Source organism: Pochonia chlamydosporia, chromosome 5 (genome assembly GCF_001653235.2).
Source record: "Pochonia chlamydosporia 170 chromosome 5, whole genome shotgun sequence".
NCBI classification, from domain to species: Eukaryota; Fungi; Ascomycota; class Sordariomycetes; order Hypocreales; family Clavicipitaceae; genus Pochonia; species Pochonia chlamydosporia.
The window spans coordinates 3,625,112-3,647,899 of NC_035794.1; the positions used below are offsets into that span (position 1 = coordinate 3,625,112).

Below are 22,788 nucleotides of genomic sequence, written 5' to 3' on the forward strand. Positions count from 1 at the left end.
ATGCCCCAGATAAAGATTGCACAGAGCTCCCCCAGCAATGACCAGTCGGAGTTTTCTGCTGAGTCAGCCCGTCCCCTGCCCGCTGCACCTATCGATAAGAAATGTGGACAGCTCATCCTCTCTACCTACAGCACGACCAACTCTCAACCAACTTTCCATAAGAACAGTTTCTGCAAAATCGACAAGATGCAGCTCTTAATTATATTCATGTCCTTCCTCTCCCTGGCCACCGCACAGTTCGGCTTCTTCGACCAAATGTTCGGCGGTGACGACGGCCACCAGCACCAGCATCACCAACACCAGCCGCAAAATAACCCCAGCGACGCAGGACACTACAAAGCACAATACGAACAATGTATGTTGGATGCGGCAAATCTAGAGCCGGTACAATTAAATAAATGTTGCGATGTCATGCTGACTCCTTCTAGCTCACTGCGATAAATACCTCTGTCCCGATACCCTTGCCTGCGTCCACTTCCCGCACCACTGTCCCTGCGCATGGGATGCCAACGAGGAGAAATTCGAGCTGGGCGAGGGGAAGAGGTTGTGTATTTCGAAGGGTGGGTTTAAGGCTGGTGAGGCGGCGCGAAAGGTTGAGCTTGCGCGGAAGGGGTTGCTGTAGATGACTTGGAGGGTGAATGCATACACTGGAGAGGGCATGATAGACATTTTAACGGGTACATAAATCAATAAAGACGATAATGAAAGGGTCACTCTGGGCAGTGAGCCATAAACGGAATGTATACACGGTAACATAACGACATGACATGCGTTGAGCACACAGAATGTTGTTCAGAAATATATGCTAGCTACTTCCACCCAAATACGTCATACAAAGGAACTCGAAACGAGTGCAAAAACGCCAATAACTTCTATAGATACATATCTGTCATGTTCCACCACGCTTCACCCTAATTCAGGCACTTCGTAACCCAAGCCCGAACAAAAAGCTCCTCCGTTTTGGAGATGCATCCACCGGAGGAAGAGGATCAGTCTGTGTCCCAACATCCACCATGATACGTCGGCGCTTAATAACGATAGGAAAGATGTAAATCAGGTACCGGTTGCGTTTTCTCTTGGTTCCAGGTCTGCGTTTTTGTAACCTGTTGCGTTTTCGCGCCGATCCAGATGAGCCAGATGTCGACGGCGGGATAATTGCGATATCTGGAGATTGCATTTCGACTTCTTCTTGGCGACTTAGAGAGGCGAGGCTGCGTAGTGAGGGGAGTGACAAGAAGCTTAGTCCTGGAGACGCTGGTTCCGGTACTGGCGGTGAGGTCTTGGGCGACACTTCTACTTCTTCGGGTGGGCGGTTGAGAGAAATGACGCTGGGTATGGAGGATAACGATAATCGGCGCAGAAAGGTTGGGGAAGATGGCGGTGCTGTTGGTAATGGCGGCGATGTCTCTGCAGGCTTTGGGGACTGGATTTCTTCTGGCTGTGCGCCAAAGGAAACGTACGAGCCCAGCGACGGCAACGACATCCAGCTCAAGCTGCGTGCTGTTGCCGACAAAATTGGTGACAAACCACCAGGAGCGGGTTCCTTCTCTTCAACAATAACATTGGCGGCACCCTTGGACTTGCGCCTCATCAGCTTTCGCAATCTACGGCTCTTAATGTGAGCCATTCGGCAGTGGAGGCATTGGGGGCACCTCTTGGTCGTCTTCCTCGTCGTCCGGGATGGATTCTGGGTTGCCAAGGAGTTGCGCGACGTTGTGCATATCGTAGTGCTTCTTGCGGGCGGCTTCGAACTGACGGTGCTTTTCTCGTTCCTCTGGGGAGATGCCCACCAGCTCCTCTTCGGCGGAGGGGGTGGCGTCTTGATCATCCACATGAACCGTCTTTTCGGAGGGTTGGCGCGCATGCGCCGGAACGTCTGCTTCTGCAATCTCTTCCTCCGGATCGCCCAGGCTAAGGCCCGGAATGTCATCCTCACCGCCCGGACCTGAAGCTTTACGCCGAAGACTACCACCCTCCAAACTATCCTCGTCGTCTGATGGGTCCTCGGCGGGGTCGTAGTGTTTCGCATAGGGAGTCTTGGGTTCAGTAATCTTCATAGTAGAGGTACGCTCCTGTTCCGTCAGGTACAGGTTGGCCTCGTCCCACTTGAGGCGCTGTGACGACTCGGCTTGGCCGTCGGGATCGTGGGTTGAGGAGCGGCGCGAGCCGGGAGGTCTGGTAGCCGAGGAGGAAGAGCGTCGATGGCCAGCGTTGATTTGCGTATTGGCGAGAGTGAGCTCCTTGCCCGACATGGACCGCTCGCGGCCTTTTGGGGGAGACGTGGATGGGGCCGCGGCCGGCGGCGGGGATGTGTGAGAACGAGAGGTGCTGGAAGAGTGCTTCAAGATTCCTGAGTCGAAATAGTTAGCTAGTCTGCATTGTGAGGCATTTCTTCAGGCAATATCGCCAGCAAAGGTCAAGTCGTCTTGGTGATACCCCGCACCGACGTACCTCTTGGACGTTTCGCATCATGTCCCGGAGGAGAATGCGCTGGAGATCGATCTACTGTTGAAGCCATGGCGACGGATCCTTTAGTAGTTGAAAATGGTGTTTTATCAACCCTATCGTGACGGCTAGCGGCCTCTTGAAGAGATGGGAGTATGATGGCAGGTTCCCACGTCAAGTCTGGTGGTCTGGTACAAGCTCCGCCGCCAGGTGACTTGGACGAAGCTCGGAGCGTGAGGCGACAGCGCACGAGGTGAAGGAGAAGTAAGCCTTGGAGATATGTGCTGTACTCGTGATAGACCAGTGTTAAGAGTGAAGCTGCGGTATGTGTAGGCGCAGGAGGCGATTGACGTAGAAGTGAGATGAGCAAGCTCTGGTGATGTGAGGTGATGTGATGTGATGGAGGTGCCGATGATGTCTTGGATTGTCAAAGGAACAGGGCACACGAGGTAAATGTTCTGGGCTGGAAACGAGACATGTGGGGTGATGGAAGCGGGGCACCGCCAGATGCAGTCAATTTGTGGCACAGACATCAATGTTGGGCAGGATGAGCCAGGCGTTTGAGACTGGAGGAATGACAGCTCGATCTTCAGCGGGGTCAGGAACTGCCACGGGCGCTATGAGCGTCAGAGAGCGCTGGAGCATCCGAGATTGATTTGATGGCCAACATTGAATGCTGCTGCATCTGTTCATGCATCCAGTCATGGCTGGGCCAACTGGACATAACACGCCATACATGTACTATGTTGTCATCCCCAAATTTCACAATCATCAAATCCACGTCTAAAAGTTATCCTACCAGTCCAAACCAGAACCTCCCTCATTCAAATACCGCATAATCTTGATTTAACATCCCACCTCCCGTGGCTTGCAACCGTGGCGCGTGGCACAATTCCGTGGCGTGGCGTGAGATCCGACTCTCCATGTGCCAGGTGGTGTGAACATCATGTCACCAGACTCCCTCTCACATCCACAAGTCACAGACCACGATCATGCAGGAACATGTCACCACCTGTGAGGCCACAACTCTATCTTGCCGGGTCACTTTGGAATATTTTTCTGCTTTTATTGAAAATTCCTGAGGGATGCAGACTCCCAGCCTGACATTGGACCTTTCTTAAAATAGAAATTCCAGGGTTCAGCCACCCTATACGTCTGCGAGTCCATAAAATTCAGCCAACTTCAGCTGCAGCCTTGTCTCAATGCTGGAATGGTAATGTTCAAATGTAGATGATTCCTTTTGTACTGAGTGCTAGACTCCTGGCTCGTCAAACAATTCCTATTGAGCTATTATGTAGTCTGGCTACACTGCCTGGCACCCTTATGGCATAAATCTCGCATGTGTCTCAGCAGGTCCTAGTTAGCTGCCATCTCACAACCTCGTCGGCCCGTGACCTACGGAGTACAAATGTCAATATTTGCCAATCACAACTCCTAGTATTCTTCAGCTACCTCGTTCCTCAACGTCTGCAATCCCACATTCCGAGCAGCAAGACAAGCCTCTATCCCCGTTCAGCCCTCATCCCCAAAGCTTAATCTTAGACTTCCATCAGCAGCGCCTCATCCTTGCTTTGCGACAATCAACACAATTCCCAATAACTTTAAAACAAGCGCCGCCTACGTCGTTTAAGTTTCCGTTGAAATTTAACCCTGGTATCTGATTCTACACCAACAGCTTAAACGCGGTGCTGTGTCGTAGTCCGAGTTTCCGTTACACCAAGCGATGTTCATAAACCGGCAATTTGTGCAAAGACCATGGCGTCAGAGTATGTAACGTCGATATTGCGTCAAAGTCGTACATTCCTGGCGCTGCTCCCAGTGTCACGACATAATATGTTTATGAAAAAAAGTTGTGAACCACAATATATAGAACCAGACCTCGCGGTGTAGTACTCGCGGAAAGAAAGCCACCATGGTATCGTTTAGAATCAAATTGTAACCCGCCTTGCCCATATTTACCCCAGGCATAATATCGCTACCAAATAACAGAAGTCGTTGTCGCAACACCAGATAATACCACATTCAAGGCAGCACAACAGCCTCAAATTTGCGAAAATAGACAGTCTATCCATAGCTTCATCATCATGTGGCTTCATGTCATCACAGACCCTACCATCCATATACTCTTGTCTTTCGAATCAAATAGCACACCACAAGATTAGTCAACGAATCCCAAATTTGTTCAAGTGTCATCCGACTGAGCTGCTCGTGCTCCAGGGGCATCCAAAATCACCATGAGAGCCTGCAAGATGTGATACCCCGTGCGCCAGCATACGCTCTTCTCCTGCTCCCCTGCCCAAATGTCAACACAGCTGACGAGCGTCTCGAGGATAAGTTGACGCGGAGGTATTAGACATCCCGTTGCGGCTGCTTCACTTAGCGGCGCATCCTGACGTAGCATGTGTACGCAAGTGGTCAAAGTCGCCGAAAAGATATCGAGAACGAATGGCCTACCGACCAAGTCAAGTGCTTGCGTGGTGTCTGGGTCCCAAAGCTCACGGTAATGAAATAACAATGCCAGTGAGCACTCCAAAGATGACCAGTACGATTCTGGGAACATGGTAGGACCGTCTGCATGAAGTGCAAACGGCCGATGCATGACCATGAGACATCGCCTTAAGAAGATGTCGATGGTGATGCGCTGCAGCGGCGCTTGACAAACGCGCTTCGCATGTCCCATCAGTTCTCGAAGCTGCGCACTGTACCGCAGGACATCGGGGTAGGATATTGGGTCTCGCTTCGAGTTCATCTGTGCGAGAATGTTCAGAACAATCGGCAAGGCTTGGTAGAGTACCATCTGGAGACTGTCAGGGGCTCGCCAATGAGGCATGTCTCGTAGACCGCCGAGTTCTTCTGGTCTTGTCAGCGGCGGCATCCCTGTACACATGGACACTTTGATGTCGAGATACAAAATCGTCAGCCACAATTTCCGCCTCGTCTCCTTTTCCTCGGGGTCGCGCAGCTCTTCATCGTTGTCGTTACGTTCCTGCGGCAAGCCGAGGATAAATGCCAGGCGGACCAAGTGTCCCATGAGGGTGTAGGATGAGTCCATAGCCCAACACGTAGCGTTGCATATTTGTTTGGCCACAACCATCAGCGTGAACGTTCGGACAGTACTGATTGTGGGCCGGAACATGAATGGTGTTTGCATAATGCATGCCTCAGCGGCCATCATGAACTCTATGGCGACAGCCGGGTCGTCTCCAGACGTGAAACTGCCGAGACCTAGGACCATTAGGAATTGTGCAAGCCAGCATAAACCGACGGTGTTTGGTTCCTGCCAGTATCGCTCAATTTCTTCTCTGAACGTGGGCATCTCCACGACGGGATTGACAACCTCTAGCATGTCCTGGTATCGGCCAAGGTAATCCTCGACGTTATCCCTCTCGCCAGCTATGAGCCTGGTGATGGTATCTCGAGCATAATATTTCGTGGCCCCGGGCGTGCCAAAGGGGAAGTTGCCTGGCAAAGAGAAGTTCGCCAAGCAAGCATTTGTGGCCACACCTTCTAGGATTTTGGCAAGAGGAGATTGTGCCATTGGCGTAAGTGATCCAATCTAGAACAAGAAAGAGTCAGCAGTGTGCTTGGTTGGCACGTCTTGTGAAACAATATTTCTGTTCAGAGAGTTGACGTTATAGTTTATGACATACCTTGGCCATCAGCTCTCGCCAATGACTCGATCCTCGGACTTTATGGGTTATCTGCCACGGTGCTAACTGAGGCTTCTTGCTATCTGGGTCCATTGGACCTCCGGATGGCGCAGTAGGGCAGGGAAATTTTCCGCCGTTAGGCCCTTTGTTGTAGCTGTAGTAGCACTCCCTTCCATTACCACTGGACTTGCATCGCCCGCAGGGAAGCTCTTTGTCACATTTGACTTTGAGGCGATGGCAGCGCAAGCAACTTAGGCAATTCCGTTTCCGCTTTCGCACAATGCGTTGACCTTGCTGATTACTGGAGTCAGCTCCGTTTTGGGCTGCCAAGGAGTCGGAAGAGACGACCCGGCTCGGCTCCGGGCTTTCGACCGTTGTCGTGGGTGAAATTAGGCCGTTTGCTGCGGGATCGCCTTTGGTGTTCTGTGTCGTCGACGATGGCGGTGAACGACCACTAGTAAGTGAGCTGCCTGATGCTCGTCGTGGCAGAGGTGCAGAGCCTGATTTTGGAATGGTCGACTCGGATGAAGAGGCTAGAGCAGTAATTGACCCCGAAACTGGCACTGACGCATATCCTGCGGTGTTGTATGGCAATACGGATGATGAAGCTGTTGGCGAAACATTTGTCGTGAACTCATGAGATGCAGCTGCTGTAGTGCTTGGGACATCGAAACTGCAGCGAACTCCGGCCTGGATACATCGGGTACACGAAGGTTTGACAAGATCGCATCGCCTCTTGAAATGGCGACATCTGTCGCAAGTCTTGACTTCCCGCATGTGTGGCATTGCTCCCCGAAATGGACCTCAAGTGGATGAAGGACGAGTAGTCAATCAACCTGCGCTGTGCCTAATAAATGGTCGACAATATGAAAGATGAGGCACAAAATAAAACCCACAGTGGTCCACTGAAGCTGTCAAGAAATTGTCGTCACCGTCGTTAGCAAGCAAGACTGAATGCGCCAGGCTGTTGAATCAAGCTTCCGAACCGCCAGCGAAGCCCATCGGTCGATAACAGTGCGCCAGTGGGCGGGTGCCCAATTCCAAAACTCTTCAAACCAAGTCAGCGCTCTCACGGTGAAAGTCTCGGCGAGACCCTGGCTCTGCGCTTGCCCGGCGCTACGACGTCAATATACACACAATCCGAGAAAGTTTGGTGGATGGATGAAGAAGCCAGCTGAGTAAGAAAAGGTGGATGGGCGGTTGACAATGGCGTGGTCCACCAACGATTTGGGTGCGGGCGGCAGAAGTGACTTCTGTGTAAAGCTAGATGGAGAGAGCTGAGACCGCTGATGAAGGATTCAATGAACCAGGGATGTGAGTGGCCAGGACAAGACCGCCGTCCCTTCGTGAGAAAACTTAAAGCTTCCAGTCTCAAAGCAGTCCGTTGTGGATGCTTGTGTGTAAGCATGCGAAAGAGTTAGCTGTTGGACCAGGGGTTCAGTCCCTGTCAGGTCGTACAACAAGGACAGGGCTGACGAAACTTACGGCCAAGCTAGCCCAACATTCTTCATCCCTCACATAATATATAAGGAGTACTGTTCGCCTCTTCAGTGGCTGTAGTTTTGAAGCTCAACTCTGAGCAAAGTCTGGTTCGTTTTGAATCATTAGTTCACAACTACGACTGCGGGACGGGGTGTTTCCGACAAGTGAACTAGCTTCGCGCGAACCCACCTCACACAAGTTGTTTGCCCGTCGAGCCTCTTTAGGTGGCCCGTTCCTGTACGGTGGTAGACACGGAGGTTGGGCTGCTCAGCGCCGTTGAAAAGAGTTGGTGACAATGTTCCATCGAGGGTTGCAATGAGGCTGGAGGTTGTACATACATGGAGGTGTGAGTGTGGAGACGAAAAACTTGACTCAAGCAACGCGAGATTTCACAGGCCAACAGGCCAACAGGCCAAATGCCTGAACGAGGAGATGGGGAGTCATCCAAGAGTGGAACAGCCAAACCAAACTCACTCCAAACAAAAGCACCACAATCCATAATAACCGCAACATCTGCTGAACTGATTGACGTAAAGTTTGAGGAACCCCTGAAAGTACGGAGTAAGTCGAACCATGTTTGGCGATAATACCACTTCATTCGTTGTTTTTTACGGGCACTGGCCAATGTGTTGCCTGCAGCTCCCCAGCTTGGTGTGCTGTTAGTTATTGGGGAGTAAAAAACAAAGGAGGCTGACTGAGGCTGATCCTCGACAGTAAGTCCACAAACTTTTATAGTGAGGGAAAGTGAATTTGCAAAATGTAACGCAATACGTAATCGAGTACATTCCGTCATTGTCTCGTACTCGTGGCTGCAAGTTTACCATAACTCGAATGCATGTTCTGCCATTTGAGTAGTTGGTTCCAGAAGGCAAATGTTTCTTGAATTGTCTGTTCCCCACTGGGAACGTGGAGAGGTCAACTGGTTTATTCCGTTTCTTCGTGCCATACATACAGGTTACTGCGTCGAACATGGTACTGTAAGACAACACACGGGTCTCGGGATAGACTGTACCCATGGAATGGTGACATTTGGCCTTAGTAGATATGTTCCCTTCTCCTGCGATGGTAGGCACATAGTTGCGAAAGTTTGAACTGTCTCGAATCAGAGTGGCCACTCTCGGCCGAGTCGAAGGCTGGACTGCCACACGGCTTGTGTTTGTGGCGGCGGCAACGCAAGGTCCAGGTCCTGGTGCATGCTCCCTATGCCACAGTGGCGCCACTACAGTCTCTCCATTTGTACGGAAGTGGGTGCAGGTGACTTCATTAGTTGTGAGGATTCGACGCAGAACTCACCTCAGCATTTACCTGAAACACTTATAAATCCTAGTTTGCTTACTACCATCACAGACGTCGAGAACCAGAAGTCATCATCGGACCAGAAACCTTAACCAGATTACACGCAGGGTCAGAATGTCAAATAGTGCTCTTCTAAGGATATCCGAAGTTATCAAGCTTAACCATCGCGAACTAGAGCAGTATTACGACAACATTGTCAACAGTGGAGATAAGAGTGTGCAAGAACGTTACCAAAATATCTTTATCTGGGAGCTTGCACGCCACTGTATTGGTGAGGAGATCATTCTGTACCCCGCCATAGAGTCATATGTCAAGAATGGTCAGCTTGTAGTCGCGAGACATCGCTTAGAGAACCAACAAGTGAGAATCCTATTCAGGCAGTAACTCATCGTACGCATGGGACAACTGACTTCTCTTCTAGTTAATGGATACACTTCGCCTTTTCCAGAGCATTAGACCCGGAGATGCTGAGTTTCTTCTATGCATTCAATCGCTGTTTAAGGACCTAGGGAAGCGGATCAAAGAAGAAGAGGCACAAGATCTTATTCCCTTAGAAAAGGCTCTGGAGAATCAAGACTCATACACCTTGGCAAGCAATTTCCAGCGAACTAAAGGCTTTGTACCAACGCGGAGTCATCCAATGTCTTCTAAGAAGCCACCTTTCGACACTCTGGACGCCTTCCTGGCAACCCCAGTTGATAAGTTGGCCAATCTACTCCCTTTAACTCTAAACTGATAGTCCACAAGGATTCCCCTCTTCGTGCTTGACAGCGAACTCATATGGTCTACGGATTCAGCCATTCCTTGTCAGGTATATTAATTGCGGGTAAACCCAGAAACTGGATCAACAGAGTAGCGGGGGGAGCGAAGATTGGATTGGAGTTCGTGTGGGGAGCAACGCATGCTCACTCCTCTCAGTCTCATTCTGCCACATCTTTTTTACGCATACATGACGTCAGGCGTCTGGGTCATTACACTTTCCTGATGATAAAACTAGGGGCACATGTACACAGACTGCAATTTTTAGTTCTCAACCCTTCATTTTTGGCTTACAATTAGTTTCTGCCTTATTATATACTGCCGTCGTGATTATGAGTCCATTAGCCCGTCTTTGAAGCACCTGTCACTATCATCATTGCAATATGTCCAACGCAAGGTACGACGACTTTCTTCTTCTGAGAGCAAATACAATCAATACACCATCTATTCTATTCATTCAGTAAGCAAGTAGCCGCTACTAAGACACGTTCGAGGGGGCCGTCTAATAACCATCAGTTGTATTATCAATTCTGCCTCTTGGTACTATTTCGGCCTTTTGTCCGGCTTGTGCCAGATAATTCACTGATTCAGCCAAGCGAGATATGCGCCCAGTCTGCGCAATGTATATTGTCACTCGCGCAATCATATGATAGCCTTTTCACTCTACGACGGATATCGGGATTTGCCTCGTATTTTGTATTAGCCGCAGGCTTATATGGCCGGGATATGGCAGGCAGCAGCTCGCCTATGGATTCTACGTACGTATATCAACCAAAACTGAAAGGATACCTAGAGAGAGCGTATAGGGCTACGCAAGAGCAAGATCGCTTGCGTGAAGAACTTACGCTACGGGAAAACGTTAATTCAGTTAATGCTAAGCAAAGAGTCAGATATATGTCTGCGAGGTGTCATATTCTCCTCTAATGCCAGCTTCCAAATCGTGCAGAATGGGTTAGGCTTGTGATGGATGTGACGGAGAGGGTTGTGTCTGCCATCGACGGCCACGTCAGGAAAACGTGCAACTGCCCGTCCTACCAACTGGTTGGGGTTCCCAACCAGGTCCACAAGGAGTTTAACGCCGTCATAGACAGCTGCGATTTCTACACATGGAGGGTCGTTGCTATTGCTCGTTTCGATATGTCTATGTCGCCAGCATAAAGCGAATTCACCTCCCCAACCAAGGTGCCCGTTCGCGATATTGGTCTGGTAGAGCCTTATCTACAGACTAGGGATTGACACTATAGCAGCATTGTACTAAGTAACTCAATATTGTATATCTGTGTCAGGGCGGGATGAACGCTCTTCTACTTCCCTTCCCCGGGACCACCCAATGTCTCAGGCAGGGGGACGAAATGCTGATGGAATCATCCTGGGAACACCATGCCCAAACATTCCGTAAGGTACCGTATTGGCGGAATTTGAGGCTGGTGGCGGAACTTGACCGGCCTGAGGTGCTCGACAACGGTCGGGATTCCGCCAGTGTAGAGTGATTGGTTGGGCTGATTGGGCCTCCTCGGCGGCGTATATTGGCGGCATTCGTATTTGGCGAAGGTGAATTGTGCTTGGAGCAGAAACAACGCGACAGGAACCAGCGGTTGTTGAAGTTGTGGTAGCTTCAAATTTCCAGCGGGTCAGAGGCGGCAGAATTCTGGTGCGTACCATAGGCAGTAACAGCTGTGGCAGGAGCGCTAAAAGTGCGGCGTCGCCAAGGATGCGGCCCCCGTATCAAAGTGGTGCGGCGTCCCAATCAGTTGCCATTTAGTTAGTACCATGACAAATTTGATGGGAACTGCTGTGCCCGATCTACCCGTTAATCGGATGCTAATCACGGCAACCGGCAACCCTCAGAATGCCCGGGGTCCATCCAAGAGGCCAAGTTCCAGCCAATCAAACCGACCACAATAATGACAAAAACGATGCCAACACCACAATCTGATCTGATAGCCGACCTATGTGCCGGGCGGAGTTCCTTGGAAGCTGAAAACAATCTCAAATTATCGATCAATCCCGACATAAATGCAACTGGGTATGTCGGTGAGATGAGGATCCTTCCTGTCCCCGTCCTTGAATATTCATCCTAGTGAAAGAGTGGAATCTCATTATTCCAAATCTCAGCGGCCTCGCCAGTGACACGATGCCGCGCGACTGTGATGCGGGCGGTTCTCGACCGTTGATTATGAACTTTAATACAAGGTAGAGAAAAGTTTATGTGCGGCAGATACCTAGGTACACGTTTTGATCAACATGTATTTAAGGACGGCAGATGCCCACCTTCAATGGACGCGTATAGTCAACAGCAACAGCTTTCCTCCCAATTCTTCAGACACAGAGTCACCAACATTTGATCTACACAATGACCAAGCCAACAATCATCCTCGTCCACGGCTTCTGGGGCGACTCCGCACACTGGGCCGAGGTTATTGTCCTTCTCAACGCCAAGGGCTACAAGCAACAGGCCATCGAAATCCCATTGACCTCCCTTGCAGACGATGCTGAACGGGTGCAAAAGGCCGTAAAGCAAGTCCAAGACGACGTTATTCTCGTTGGCCACTCATACGGCGGGGCTGTCATCACGGAAGCTGGTAACCTCCCCAATGTCGTTGGCCTGGTATACATAGCCGCCTTTGCACCAGATAAGGGTGAAAGCGCAGCAAGTATTTCCGCTCAGTATCCTGCTTTTGCGGCGACAGAGAATCGTCTACAGCCCGATAGCGACGGATACTTGTGGATCAAGACAGATGGATTCCACGAGACCTTCTGCCAGGATGTGGCCAAGGACAAGGCATTGGTTATGGCTGTGACGCAAAAGGCTCCTGTGGCTAGTACCTTTGGCGATACCATTACCGATCCGGCGTGGAAGGCGAAGCCATCGTGGTATCAAATTTCCAAGGATGACAGGTGTATTAATCCTGAGGCTCAGAAGTTCATGTCGTCGAGAATCAAGGCGAAGAAGGTGATCGAGTTGAACACTGGGCATGCGTCCCTGGCTTCGCAGCCTGAAGCTGTTACCAATTTGATCGACGAGGCTGCAGGTACGGCGCGATGATGGATGTGTGGTCTATCGTACTGATCTTCTTCGGACTCAGACCGTTGCTTTTCTGAATGTATTCGCTCGCTATGTGTTTGGCTGTTGTATAGTTGTTAGCTTTATAAGACAAGTTCGGAAGACAAGGCTTACCTTAGATGACTGACATGAAGTAGACAGAGCCACAATGTATAGCACGCGGTTGATTTATGGCCAAAAAGATTCATCTTTACAGCCCTTAAAGAGGATAACGCCCTGGGCATCGTTGGAACGTCAGCCAAGTCAGCAACGCAGGACGTTCTGCAGTGTCGCAACTCTACTCTCGTGATACTCATAGGTCTCTTACATCATTCAACGCAGTCTGAAACTCAATCTCATTTGGTGAGTAGCCTTTCAAGCAGACCTATATGCCACTACCATAGTTTGTTTGTAACCCAAGAAGTTAGAGTATGAGCTGGTTTGATATCTTCGCGGGCAGTTGTGACAAAAGCAGAGCGCAGTCTACCTAACTCATAAAGTCTCCCACTCGCTCCAACACCACCGGCCCTCTCAGTTGCCCCCCGCCAACGGACGATGAAATCGATGATTGTAACCTACACAGCATGGAGCAAGGCTATCGGATTCTGCTCCCTAGATCTACTCCAAAACCTTGGGCGCAGGCTGCAGAAAGGACAGCAATTATGGTCAGACGCCGCTATCGTGGGCCGTCATGAGGGGCCACGAGACCGTCGTGCGGCTCCTGTTGCCACCATATCCCATGCGAATGGTGTAGAATTGATTCCAACACGTAAGTGACAAGTACGTCAGCCTTGAGCGCCAGAACCGGCCGTTGAATCGGCTTCAAATGATGGCATTTTGACAACGGTAATTCTTCATGTTGCATCCGAAAGATTATGCGATCTAGCCAATCAAGGTGTTTGAAAGCGTCAAGTGACAAAAACGCCACGATCTGATCCGGTAACCGAGTCTCCATGCCGGTGTATCGCCCAAAAGCAGGGTGTTATCAGGCTGGTTGTAGACTTGTGGCGGAGGTGGCATGTGCGGGGACTGGACTGTAGTCTGAGAAAATAAACCGGTCCAGGGTCATTGGGAACCCTGCCCCGTGGCTCGTACCTCCATACACACTCAGTCTGGGCAACCAAAGAAGCATGTATTCACGGTAACCGTTGTACGAGTGCACATTCATTTTAAACCCGCTTGGGAAAAAGAAAAAATCTAGAAGCAAGCCAAACATTTGTCACCAAGGCGTGATAACCACCACAGCCATTAAGAAGGTTACCCTTAACCCTGGAAGTTCTCTCGCGAGGCTTCTATAAAGTAGCATAGTCGCTCCCATATCCACTCTTCTGGTGAACGATTGGGAAATGCCAACAATGACGGCAGCTTTCTGTAAGGAAGCCAATAGTTCTATAAACCTTTCTCTCTATACGCCTTGCCATAGCCTTTAAGATGTCTAGCTTGCAGTCAGGTTCCTCAACGAAGGACACACGTCGAAGGGGTTAGTTCGTTTAGGAAGCGGGGCCTTCCCCCGGACATGGACGTGCAAGTCATACTGACCCTTTCGCAGTCCTTAACTTAGCATCCCGGACTGCATCCACCATGAGTCCGGCTCAACTTGCGCGGAAGCGTGCACAAGATCGCGAGGCACAGAGGATGGCGCGCGCTAGAACCAAAGAGCGAATAGAGAGTTTGGAGCAAGAGGTGAAGGAGCTTAGACAGAAAGCATTAAGTCACAACAACGGTGACGCAAATACGATCCAGAGGCTTCTCCAGCGCAACAAATTACTTGAGGACGAGTTAGCCTGCTGGAGAGATTACGTGCTTCCCGTCAGCGGAGCCACATCTCCTTTCCAGGCATCAGCTGCTCCTACACAATTAGCAGGCGACACAGCTTCTATGGTTTATCCCTTCAATTGCCAGCCGGAACCCGATCTATGGGCACAGAATAATAGCCTCATGACGGGGGGCGGCGTCATGGCTTGGCAAGCAAACTCTCCCGTGCCAAACGAACGGAGCTCACATTGCTCTAATGCACACGCGGATCTCGCCCCACCTTTCAATGATGGTGCAGACAAAAGCTTCAATGCCTCTGGAACTAGAGCCCTCGCAATACTGCCTCACATAACGTCACGATTGTATGCTGCGCCACCACCCATCTCTGCGAGCGCACTCGGCTTATTGCCAGCGTCAACAGAAGATTCTTGGCACGTCCAAAGCAGGACAGTAGGAGACGAATACACCGGTAATTCGTCACAGCAGAAATGAAATAGATAGTACGCTATTGTTGTCACGTTATGAGATTCATGGTTAACTAAGCCTTCCTAATAAAGTCATTGTTCTTGCTTGTCCTGTTTCTAACCTGCCAGACGGGTTCATGTCATTTATCTTAGTTGGCGCACGTGTCCCAGCACCTGATGAAATCCGGGTGGCTGGCCAGCCTTTCAAACTTCTATCTATAATTTTATGACATCTAGCAATTACGTCAAAGTCGGCTTGTTCAATCAACTGTCACGTTATGAGACTCATAATTAGACGTCACTTTATGTTATGGCCCACAGGTAGGCTCTGTCGTTAATCCGTTGTTCTTGATGGTCCCTCTTTAGACACCATTTTCTGCAGCCGTTTTGCCTTGAGGAACGAAGAGACGAGAGGTTCTTCCTTCCGGGCCCTCTTACACACGGATCGCATAGCGCCCCGAGCCCTTCCAGCCACGACCGTGCCACCTTCCCTCCATCCATCCCTCCGGCCAAGCCATGCCAAGCCAGTGCCGGTCAGCCACACTTCCTCTTGTGTGTTCTGAACCCTTCTTCCGTCCCCGTCCCGTCCTCGTCCCGTCTTGCCCGCCAGCAAACAAAAAGCCCGACCGTTGAAGGTCCGCTCCGGCCCCGGCAAGACGCAGGGCTATGAAGGACGCCCAAGCGGACGAGTTGGCCGTGCACAGTCGCTCAAGCCAACGGAGTTCAAGTGCACATTCACGTCGATCGATCAGTGACAGTGACGTTGAAAGAGATCAACAGATTCAAGATTTGGAGTCGAAAGTGCTCGACCTGACTGAGACAGTAAGCAGCTTGAATAAAACAGTGAGCGTACTGGCAGACATGTTCAAGGAGTTTATGAAGACTTTAGTATCAGCTCCTGCACCAAAATAAATCAGAGTGTGGCATTTGGTTGACTTTTGTCGCTCGTTTCGGCTACACACTGTTGCTTTCGCTCATGTTGGAATAGCGTCACCAAATTTCTCTTGTTACTATTAAGGTTGTTCTTAAGTACCAAGCTCCACAGAGGGGGCCACTGCAATTATGGGCCTTGTACAGTGTGCTCCGTGTAATTCCGAGTTTTTTGTAGCTAGTTACACCGAATTTTAAGCTGAGATATCTGGCTGTTCTTGAGTCCTGTTGCTTCTGCTCTTATTCCAGGAGTGTAATTGGCGAGGCGCGACAGCAGGGACATTGAAACCCAAACAAGTCTCACTGTAGAATGGTGTTCCAGGAGCGGGCTGGCCATAGGTGTGAAGCTCCGCCTACCTCCTTCCGCTTGAGTGATGCCAACACTAACATTCGAGTTGGGTGGTACACACTATAGTGCCTGAAAACTGCACAGCTCATCATTTAACTAGTCGAACCTATGTAGCAACTTCGCGGAATTTAATTACATCTCCGTCAGAGTTTTTCGAGCCTATAGCTTCCAGCCTTAAATCCCTATTATTATAGTCTAATGTAGTCTTTCTAGTTACTAGCGGGTACAGTTTCTCCTATAGGTTAATGGTAAGTATAGGGTAGGAGTTATAAGACGAGCTAACTCACCAGGTTAGAAGACAAGACGGGAAATAACGGATTATCTGTAGACTTATAGTTATAATGTTTCTGTTTCCGCCGCATAAGTAGGTAAATATCCGCATTATAACGTTGGCTTAATTGGTTGCACCTTTTCATAAAACGAAAAGTTACTCTGATAAAATTGTTATTCGTCCTATCTTGTTTACTGACAGAAGGCAGATCTATTTGTAGATAAGGCATGGAAAGCTATAGTTGCCTCATCCTAAATCTCACCCTACCACCAATCTAGAGGGTGGCTTTATGGTTAGTTATTTCTGTGTTATGCGGCTATTATTGGATTAAAGTTCTTTGGTTGGAACCTATACTCTTACATATGATCTAGTTTAAGCTTTTTTGGTCCATATTAACGTGCTACTTAGATACCGCGATAGTGACTGCAATAGCTTTTATGATTTGTTATAAAACCGAGGTGTTGTGAAGCTATTATTGGCTGGTAGTGTATGCTTTAGATCGAAAGTGCATAATGCGGCTGTGGGCGGTTAAGATCAGCGCTAGTTCACGGAGAACGCAGGCTCGCATATACATGAAGAATGGTCTAATCTATTACACGCACCGAACCTTCCATTGCCTGGTCAGACAGAAACAAACCTAAGATGTGCGGTCCTCGCATTCGTTCCTGGTCCAGTAGCTTAATGCGATGCATTTTAGCCACCTAAAAGTGGTCTTTCAGGTGGCTAAACAATATGGCTAGTGCCTGTCTTACAAAACAGGATCTCCGATGTAAGGAAAAGAGTGATAGTAGTCCAGCCAGCAAAGCTACATAGCATAATGCCACCAAAAGTGCTACTACAGTACTTCAAGCAATCATAGTGGTAGATTGGCACACAGGAAAACCTTTACAGCTAATTTGCGCGTCCCTACTGTATTATATCCGTGACTGCTGCCCTTACTATTTGGCGTTAATTTAAACTATTATGACCGCCAGATGTGGCGGGAAAAAGTCTGCGAGACGCTTACGTTAATACCCTAAGCAGTTAAAGCTTTTACTGCTAGTTTAAGCGTATTTTTTGTCTCTAAAAGCCCGTTTTGGCTATGTATCTTGAGGCTGATCGTTTGCGTGTTTTTCCTAATATCCGCCGAGAATTGCAGCTATGGTCGCTATAGTGGAAGTAAGTGTCTACAGCGAGTCCCACAAATAAAGTTTTACCTGTAGCGCAACCCCTAGCACCTTAGCTTGCGCTAGAACAGGCTCTATTATGTGTGAGCGGGAGTTCTCAAATCACATCTTTAATGTTTTGATTGCCTACATCGGCTGCAAAACAAGGCGACAGCTCCACCGCAATTACACTTCCAGCTAATAGCTTCGTAAATCCGTAGGTTAATGACGAACCATGAAAGCCATTGCAGTCACAATCGGGACATCTATGTAGTAAATACGTTACAAGGATGGGAACAAAAAAGGCTTAAACTGAATTTATAGGAGCATGGATTCCGACCAAATAACCTTAATCTAATAATAGCTGCACAACACGGCAATAACTTACGGCACATAAAATCTAAGTCGGACGTCTGGCGCCGCAATGCTAACATGCTGTCTTAAAGCGCCACGATAGTTAGCCCTCCCCACAACTTAAAGGCTAATTAGACGTCGTCCCTGTGAGGTAGACGTAAGAGCAAAGATGGGCTACGCATGTTAGGTGGGTGCGGCTATAAGATTTGTAACACGATTCCCTTGGATGGCAGCTTGTTAAAGTTGGGAGGGGGAGATTATTAGTTAATCTTTTGCGTCATGAACGCGTCCCAGGGACAGCAGGGAAAGGAGGCAGTAGATTCAATCAGCGAGGCGCTGTACAGACCTTGATTGGGGTATACGGTATGCAAGACGGGAGAGCACTGTCTCACCCAAAAAAAAAAAAAAAAAAAAAAAAAGAGGACTACCAGCCCGCAACGAATCTATGCTTTCCGGTCTTGTAGTTTTTGAGAAGATTCGAGCCCGTGAATAAGTTTATACCCAAACTCCGTTCGCAGCTCTAGTTGTAGAGTCCGCTGACTGCCTGTTTAGCCACCTAGAAGCAAACTTTCAGGTGGCTGACAATGGTGGCTGACTCTATGATCTTCAGCCTTAGGCTTGTGACCTGGGGCCTGGGGTGGAAGGTTCTAGAAACATATTGACACAACGTATTAATATACATTTCACTTACTGAGTCTAGAAGAAGGAAATGCACAGAGTAGACAACAGTAATAGACGCAATTTAAGCTTTAGCAACGCAAGTGATGTGCGAGTTTTTGAAACACTGCGATATAAGTGATCATAGTCTCGAGCCTTTTAATCAAGCTATTCTCGATATTGCTACCTAGTGACATGGCATTTGGCTCATGACATCTCAACCCATTGTCTGAACTATGAGACTGCAACCACAGACTTGTGGTTCTATGTTTATGGACGATAGTTCAAGATTAATATCGCGATGGCTGCCAGCAGCTATTATACCAGCACTTGCCCCTCTAGGCTCTTCTGCCGCAGCTGAGTTCCTCTCCCATGTGTCATCCTGCGGCGTTGCCCTTATTTCAAGCGTCTCCAGTTCACCTGCTCTATTATTCTCAATGAAACTTTATGGACAGATTGGACATAATTCTGAAAATAATCCAAGTGCTAAAAAACCTCGTCCCTGCATTTGGGATGATAGCATGCCAACGCGACACCTTAAGCCATAGCGGCCTCCCGTTCTGTCAGATGCTGGTCGTTAAAGTGGTTATTTTGTATTGTTGGATAACACCACTAAAATGTGCGCTTAGCAGTTATTAGCCGCTTGTCGCTAATACAATTAGGGCACTAGCTGGCGTTCATAAGAAGAGGAAATAGATTAGCTTTACACCACGCTTTAAACGCTGGAGACTCTTCCTTAACAAATTGGTGGACAGGAACTTGCACGGGAGGTATTAGTTAAGACTGATGGGGCTTGCTGGTGTCCCTTTTGTCGCAAAGTGCAACCATAAGGTTAACCACCTTGACTCTTAAGCGGCAAATTTGTTTATCCGTCAAGTCTTTAGGCTAAAAGCAGAGTATCTTAGCTAGTCTAGCGCGTTTAGGGATAATAAGGTTAATAGCAAGCTCTTTATACTGCTCTTCTACCTTCCTGCAGGCTTGCGCTTTAATGTCCCAGGTCGGATAATAGTAGAAATATGTAACGGTCCAAGCGAGTATATTGACAACTGGCTAGGTGACTAGAACAAGTATCCAAAGCTAAGGAGAAAAGGAAAAGGAGAACAAGAAGAAAAGAGCTTGCAGAGCTCTTATAGGCCTATAAGCTTGCTTCTGCTAATCTCGCTTATTGCTGGGGGTTACTAGCGACAAGGCTGGGGACGAAGGCGAGAGTGTAAGCCGAGCCACCATCGGGCTCAGCCCGTTACAAATTATACTATTCTCCCTTTATTCCTCTGTGTATTCTTATAGTACTTATATGCTAAGTAGATTAGCTTGCTAGGCGATACGCCTAATTTAGTTTGCGACCAGATAATGCGGCATAATCCTAGGTTTTCCACCTTCTTTAGTGCGTACCTAAATAAGATTATAAGGTTTAACCTCTAAAATGCCTTCCTAGAAGAGGAGAAATAGAATTAGTTATTTTAGATGTTCGCACATATTAGCCTCACCTAAGACCCCTAAGCAACCTGCAATATAGTGCTAGATAAAGTATAGGCTTAGGTGCTACCTAATCTAGATATTACAGAACTAGAAGAGGAGCGTGCGCAATTAAAGCAGGGCTAGTATTAAATTGCCAGCTATAAAAATAAAGAGAAAATACAGGAGCTTACAGACAAAATTAGAACGAAAAAGGCAGAGCAAGAGAAGCGGATTGTTAAGAACTATTACGAGTATTATTTTGTAACGGGCTAAGCCCGATGGTGGCTCGGCTTACACTCTCGCCTTCGTCCCCAGCCTTGTCGCTGGTAACCCCCAGCAACAAGCGAGATTAGCAGAAGCAAGCTTACAGGCCTATAAGAGCTCTGCAAGCTCTTTTCTTCTTGTTCTCCTTTTCCTTTTCTCCTTAGCTTTGGATACTCGTTCTAGTCGTTCTAGCCAGTTGTCAATATACTCGCTTGGACCGTTACATAATTAGCTTACTATTAGCAGTATTAGCAGCGCCTCTACGAGCAAATCTTAGCGTCTAAGCCTTCTTATGCCTGGAATTAAGACTTTACTGCCCTGTATTGTAACTAAGTTTTAAGTATTATATTGCCTTATTAGTAGAGAGGTTACAGCCTTAAACGCGGCGGAAAACTGGCACCTTAAGCATCTTCTCTTTCCACCGCAGCAGAGTGCACTTAGTTAGACCCTAGACCTGTGATTTAAACACACAGGATGCGTTGGTTAGGCTTGCCTGTCGCGTGCTTCATTTCCCTTCTTTGAGTTGCATGAGATATTTCTCCACTTGGCCTTGCACATGTTTTCACCGTCCGTGCAGGCCAGATTTTAAGTTTTGGCGGCGACATGGGCCCTAGCAACTCATGGGCCCCTTCAGGCGGAGCCCAGACCCGAGGCCCGAAACTAACTAACTACGGACAGCGGACCCCTCCCATCATCGGTGGTGAGCAATCGGAATTAGTGCCTTGCAGCGCCACGGCCGGGTAACATACAATGTGATGTGGGTGCTGTGGCCGCTGAGCATTCGGCCAATTACTCGGAGCGGATTCGAAGCCGATCAGCGGCGAATGATGGAAGGTGATATGAGCCAACTGTTCGTCAGTGCTTAAACCTCTTTGCCGTCTGCGCCACACCCCAATCACCCGACCCCATCTTGTCTTGCCGTACGCCAAGAAGGCTTGGTGGAGTCCTGCTCCCGCCTCGTGCGGTAGGCCCACAACGCCCAATTTCTACGTGCGCCAAGAACCGCCCCACATACGTCCTGAACTCTGGGGTAAACAGCTGTGAGCCAATTACGGTGTAGCTGAACGATCTCGTTATGCATCAACTTTCGTCACGCCCGCTCCCACGCAGCCCGACATGATTAAGTCGTGCCGCAAGTTCCACTTTGTGGAGTCGGGGCAGAGCTGCGAGGATATTGCCCTCTCGCAACGGCATCACCGTCTCGGACCTCACCTCTTGGAACCCCAAGGCGGGCAGCGACTGCTCGCGCATCTACGGCCAGACCTGGGCCTGCGTGGATCCCATCCGCAGCTTCAACTTTGATGACGGCTCATCGCAGCAGTGGAAGACGGCCTCTGGCTCTTTCGATGCCTCCTCCAAGAGCCTGGCCGCCAGGTCATTCTCCAACAAGACTTACTACGACGTCGTCTTCAACGACGCCGCCTTTGAAGCCCAACTCAAGCTACCCTCTGGCCGCGGCGGCAACGCCGGCCTCATGTTCCGCGCCTCCGACATTGGTTCCGGCGGCGACGCCTACCAGGGCTACTTCGCTGTCATCAGCGCTTCTGGAGATCTTATCTTGGGCCGCGTCAACAACGACTGGCGCGAGATTGGCCGTGCCAAGGTCCGCGACGTCGCTGCGGATCGTCCCTTTGCCATCAAGGTCGTGGCCAAGGGCGACTACCTTTCCGTGTACGTCAACGATATGGACAGGCCTGCGCTGTCGGTCCGAGACGGCACTTACAAGTCTGGTCGATTCGGCGTGCGCACGCACGAGACCGAGGCTGTCTTTGACAACTTTGCTGTGTCGACGGTCGTCTTTGACGATTTTGAGAGGAACCTGGTCAACTGGAAGATTTACGACGGCGGCTTCGACGCGCGCACAAAGGAGATGGTGGCTGCCAACGTCCAGAGCGGCCAGATTGCCTACCAGGCTGAGTTTGAGGATGTGGTAGTCGAGGCGGATGTAGCCATCAACAACAACGGCAATGGCGGCTTCATCATTCGCGCGTCCAACATTGGCAATGGTCCTGACGCGTACAGGGGGTACTACATTGGCCTGGACTCGAGCAGCAACGTCGTGCTGGGCAGAGCAGATGGCGGATGGCGACAGCTTGCGTCGGGCAGTTTGACATTTGCAGCAACATCAAGTACCATCTGCGCGTCAAGGCGCAGGGCGACTACATCCAGGTCTGGGTGGACGAGAATCTGGTGATTCAGCACCGCGACGGCAGCTACAGTAAGGGCATGACGGGTGTCAAGGTGTTTTCGACGGGTGCGGTAGTGGACAACTTTACTATTCAGAAGCTGTGAGCGGTATTCGCTTGTCCAAGATGTATTACTAGTAGAATAAAATTAATTGATTATGCTTCTGACATAAGGTCTAATATACAGGAACATATAACTCTGTTCATGATCTTACAGGAACCAGCACACCTACGTCTCCCCTCCTCTCATACCTCACATTAGTCGCACCCTTCTCTAAGA

The 22,788-nt window shown here is 49.4% G+C and overlaps 6 protein-coding genes across 6 annotated transcripts; 4 read left to right on the top strand and 2 right to left on the bottom strand.

Moving 5' to 3' along the window:
• On the top strand, positions 1 to 622 carry VFPPC_14031 (hypothetical protein; the record flags this gene model as incomplete). The annotated part of the gene is made up of 2 exons (XM_018291802.1): positions 1 to 355; positions 429 to 622. The coding sequence occupies 2 exons, from the start codon at positions 1 to 3 to the stop codon at positions 620 to 622; spliced, it is 549 nt and encodes a 182-aa protein (XP_018142575.1).
• Positions 623 to 916: 294 nt separating this feature from the next.
• On the bottom strand, positions 917 to 2,518 carry VFPPC_14032 (Glc8 protein; the record flags this gene model as incomplete). Its single annotated transcript, XM_018291803.1, has 3 exons — positions 917 to 1,579; positions 1,653 to 2,350; positions 2,452 to 2,518. The coding sequence occupies 3 exons, from the start codon at positions 2,516 to 2,518 to the stop codon at positions 917 to 919; spliced, it is 1,428 nt and encodes a 475-aa protein (XP_018142576.1).
• A 2,109-nt stretch (positions 2,519 to 4,627) lies between these two features.
• On the bottom strand, positions 4,628 to 6,881 carry VFPPC_06398 (N-terminal binuclear Zn cluster-containing protein; the record flags this gene model as incomplete). Its single annotated transcript, XM_018285436.1, has 2 exons — positions 4,628 to 6,001; positions 6,096 to 6,881. 2 exons carry the CDS (start codon positions 6,879 to 6,881, stop codon positions 4,628 to 4,630), a joined length of 2,160 nt encoding a protein of 719 aa, XP_018142577.1.
• A 2,106-nt stretch (positions 6,882 to 8,987) lies between these two features.
• VFPPC_14033 (HHE domain-containing protein) lies at positions 8,988 to 9,609 on the top strand (the record flags this gene model as incomplete). Its single annotated transcript, XM_018291804.1, has 2 exons — positions 8,988 to 9,233; positions 9,295 to 9,609. The coding sequence occupies 2 exons, from the start codon at positions 8,988 to 8,990 to the stop codon at positions 9,607 to 9,609; spliced, it is 561 nt and encodes a 186-aa protein (XP_018142578.1).
• Positions 9,610 to 11,985: 2,376 nt separating this feature from the next.
• Positions 11,986 to 12,678, top strand: VFPPC_14034 (alpha/beta hydrolase family domain-containing protein; the record flags this gene model as incomplete). Its single annotated transcript, XM_018291805.1, has 1 exon — positions 11,986 to 12,678. The coding sequence occupies one exon, from the start codon at positions 11,986 to 11,988 to the stop codon at positions 12,676 to 12,678; it is 693 nt and encodes a 230-aa protein (XP_018142580.1).
• Positions 12,679 to 14,256: 1,578 nt separating this feature from the next.
• On the top strand, positions 14,257 to 22,614 carry VFPPC_06400 (bZIP transcription factor domain-containing protein; the record flags this gene model as incomplete). Its single annotated transcript, XM_022428508.1, has 3 exons — positions 14,257 to 14,792; positions 21,484 to 22,347; positions 22,443 to 22,614. 3 exons carry the CDS (start codon positions 14,257 to 14,259, stop codon positions 22,612 to 22,614), a joined length of 1,572 nt encoding a protein of 523 aa, XP_022284322.1.
• Between the last annotated feature and the right edge of the window lie 174 nt (positions 22,615 to 22,788).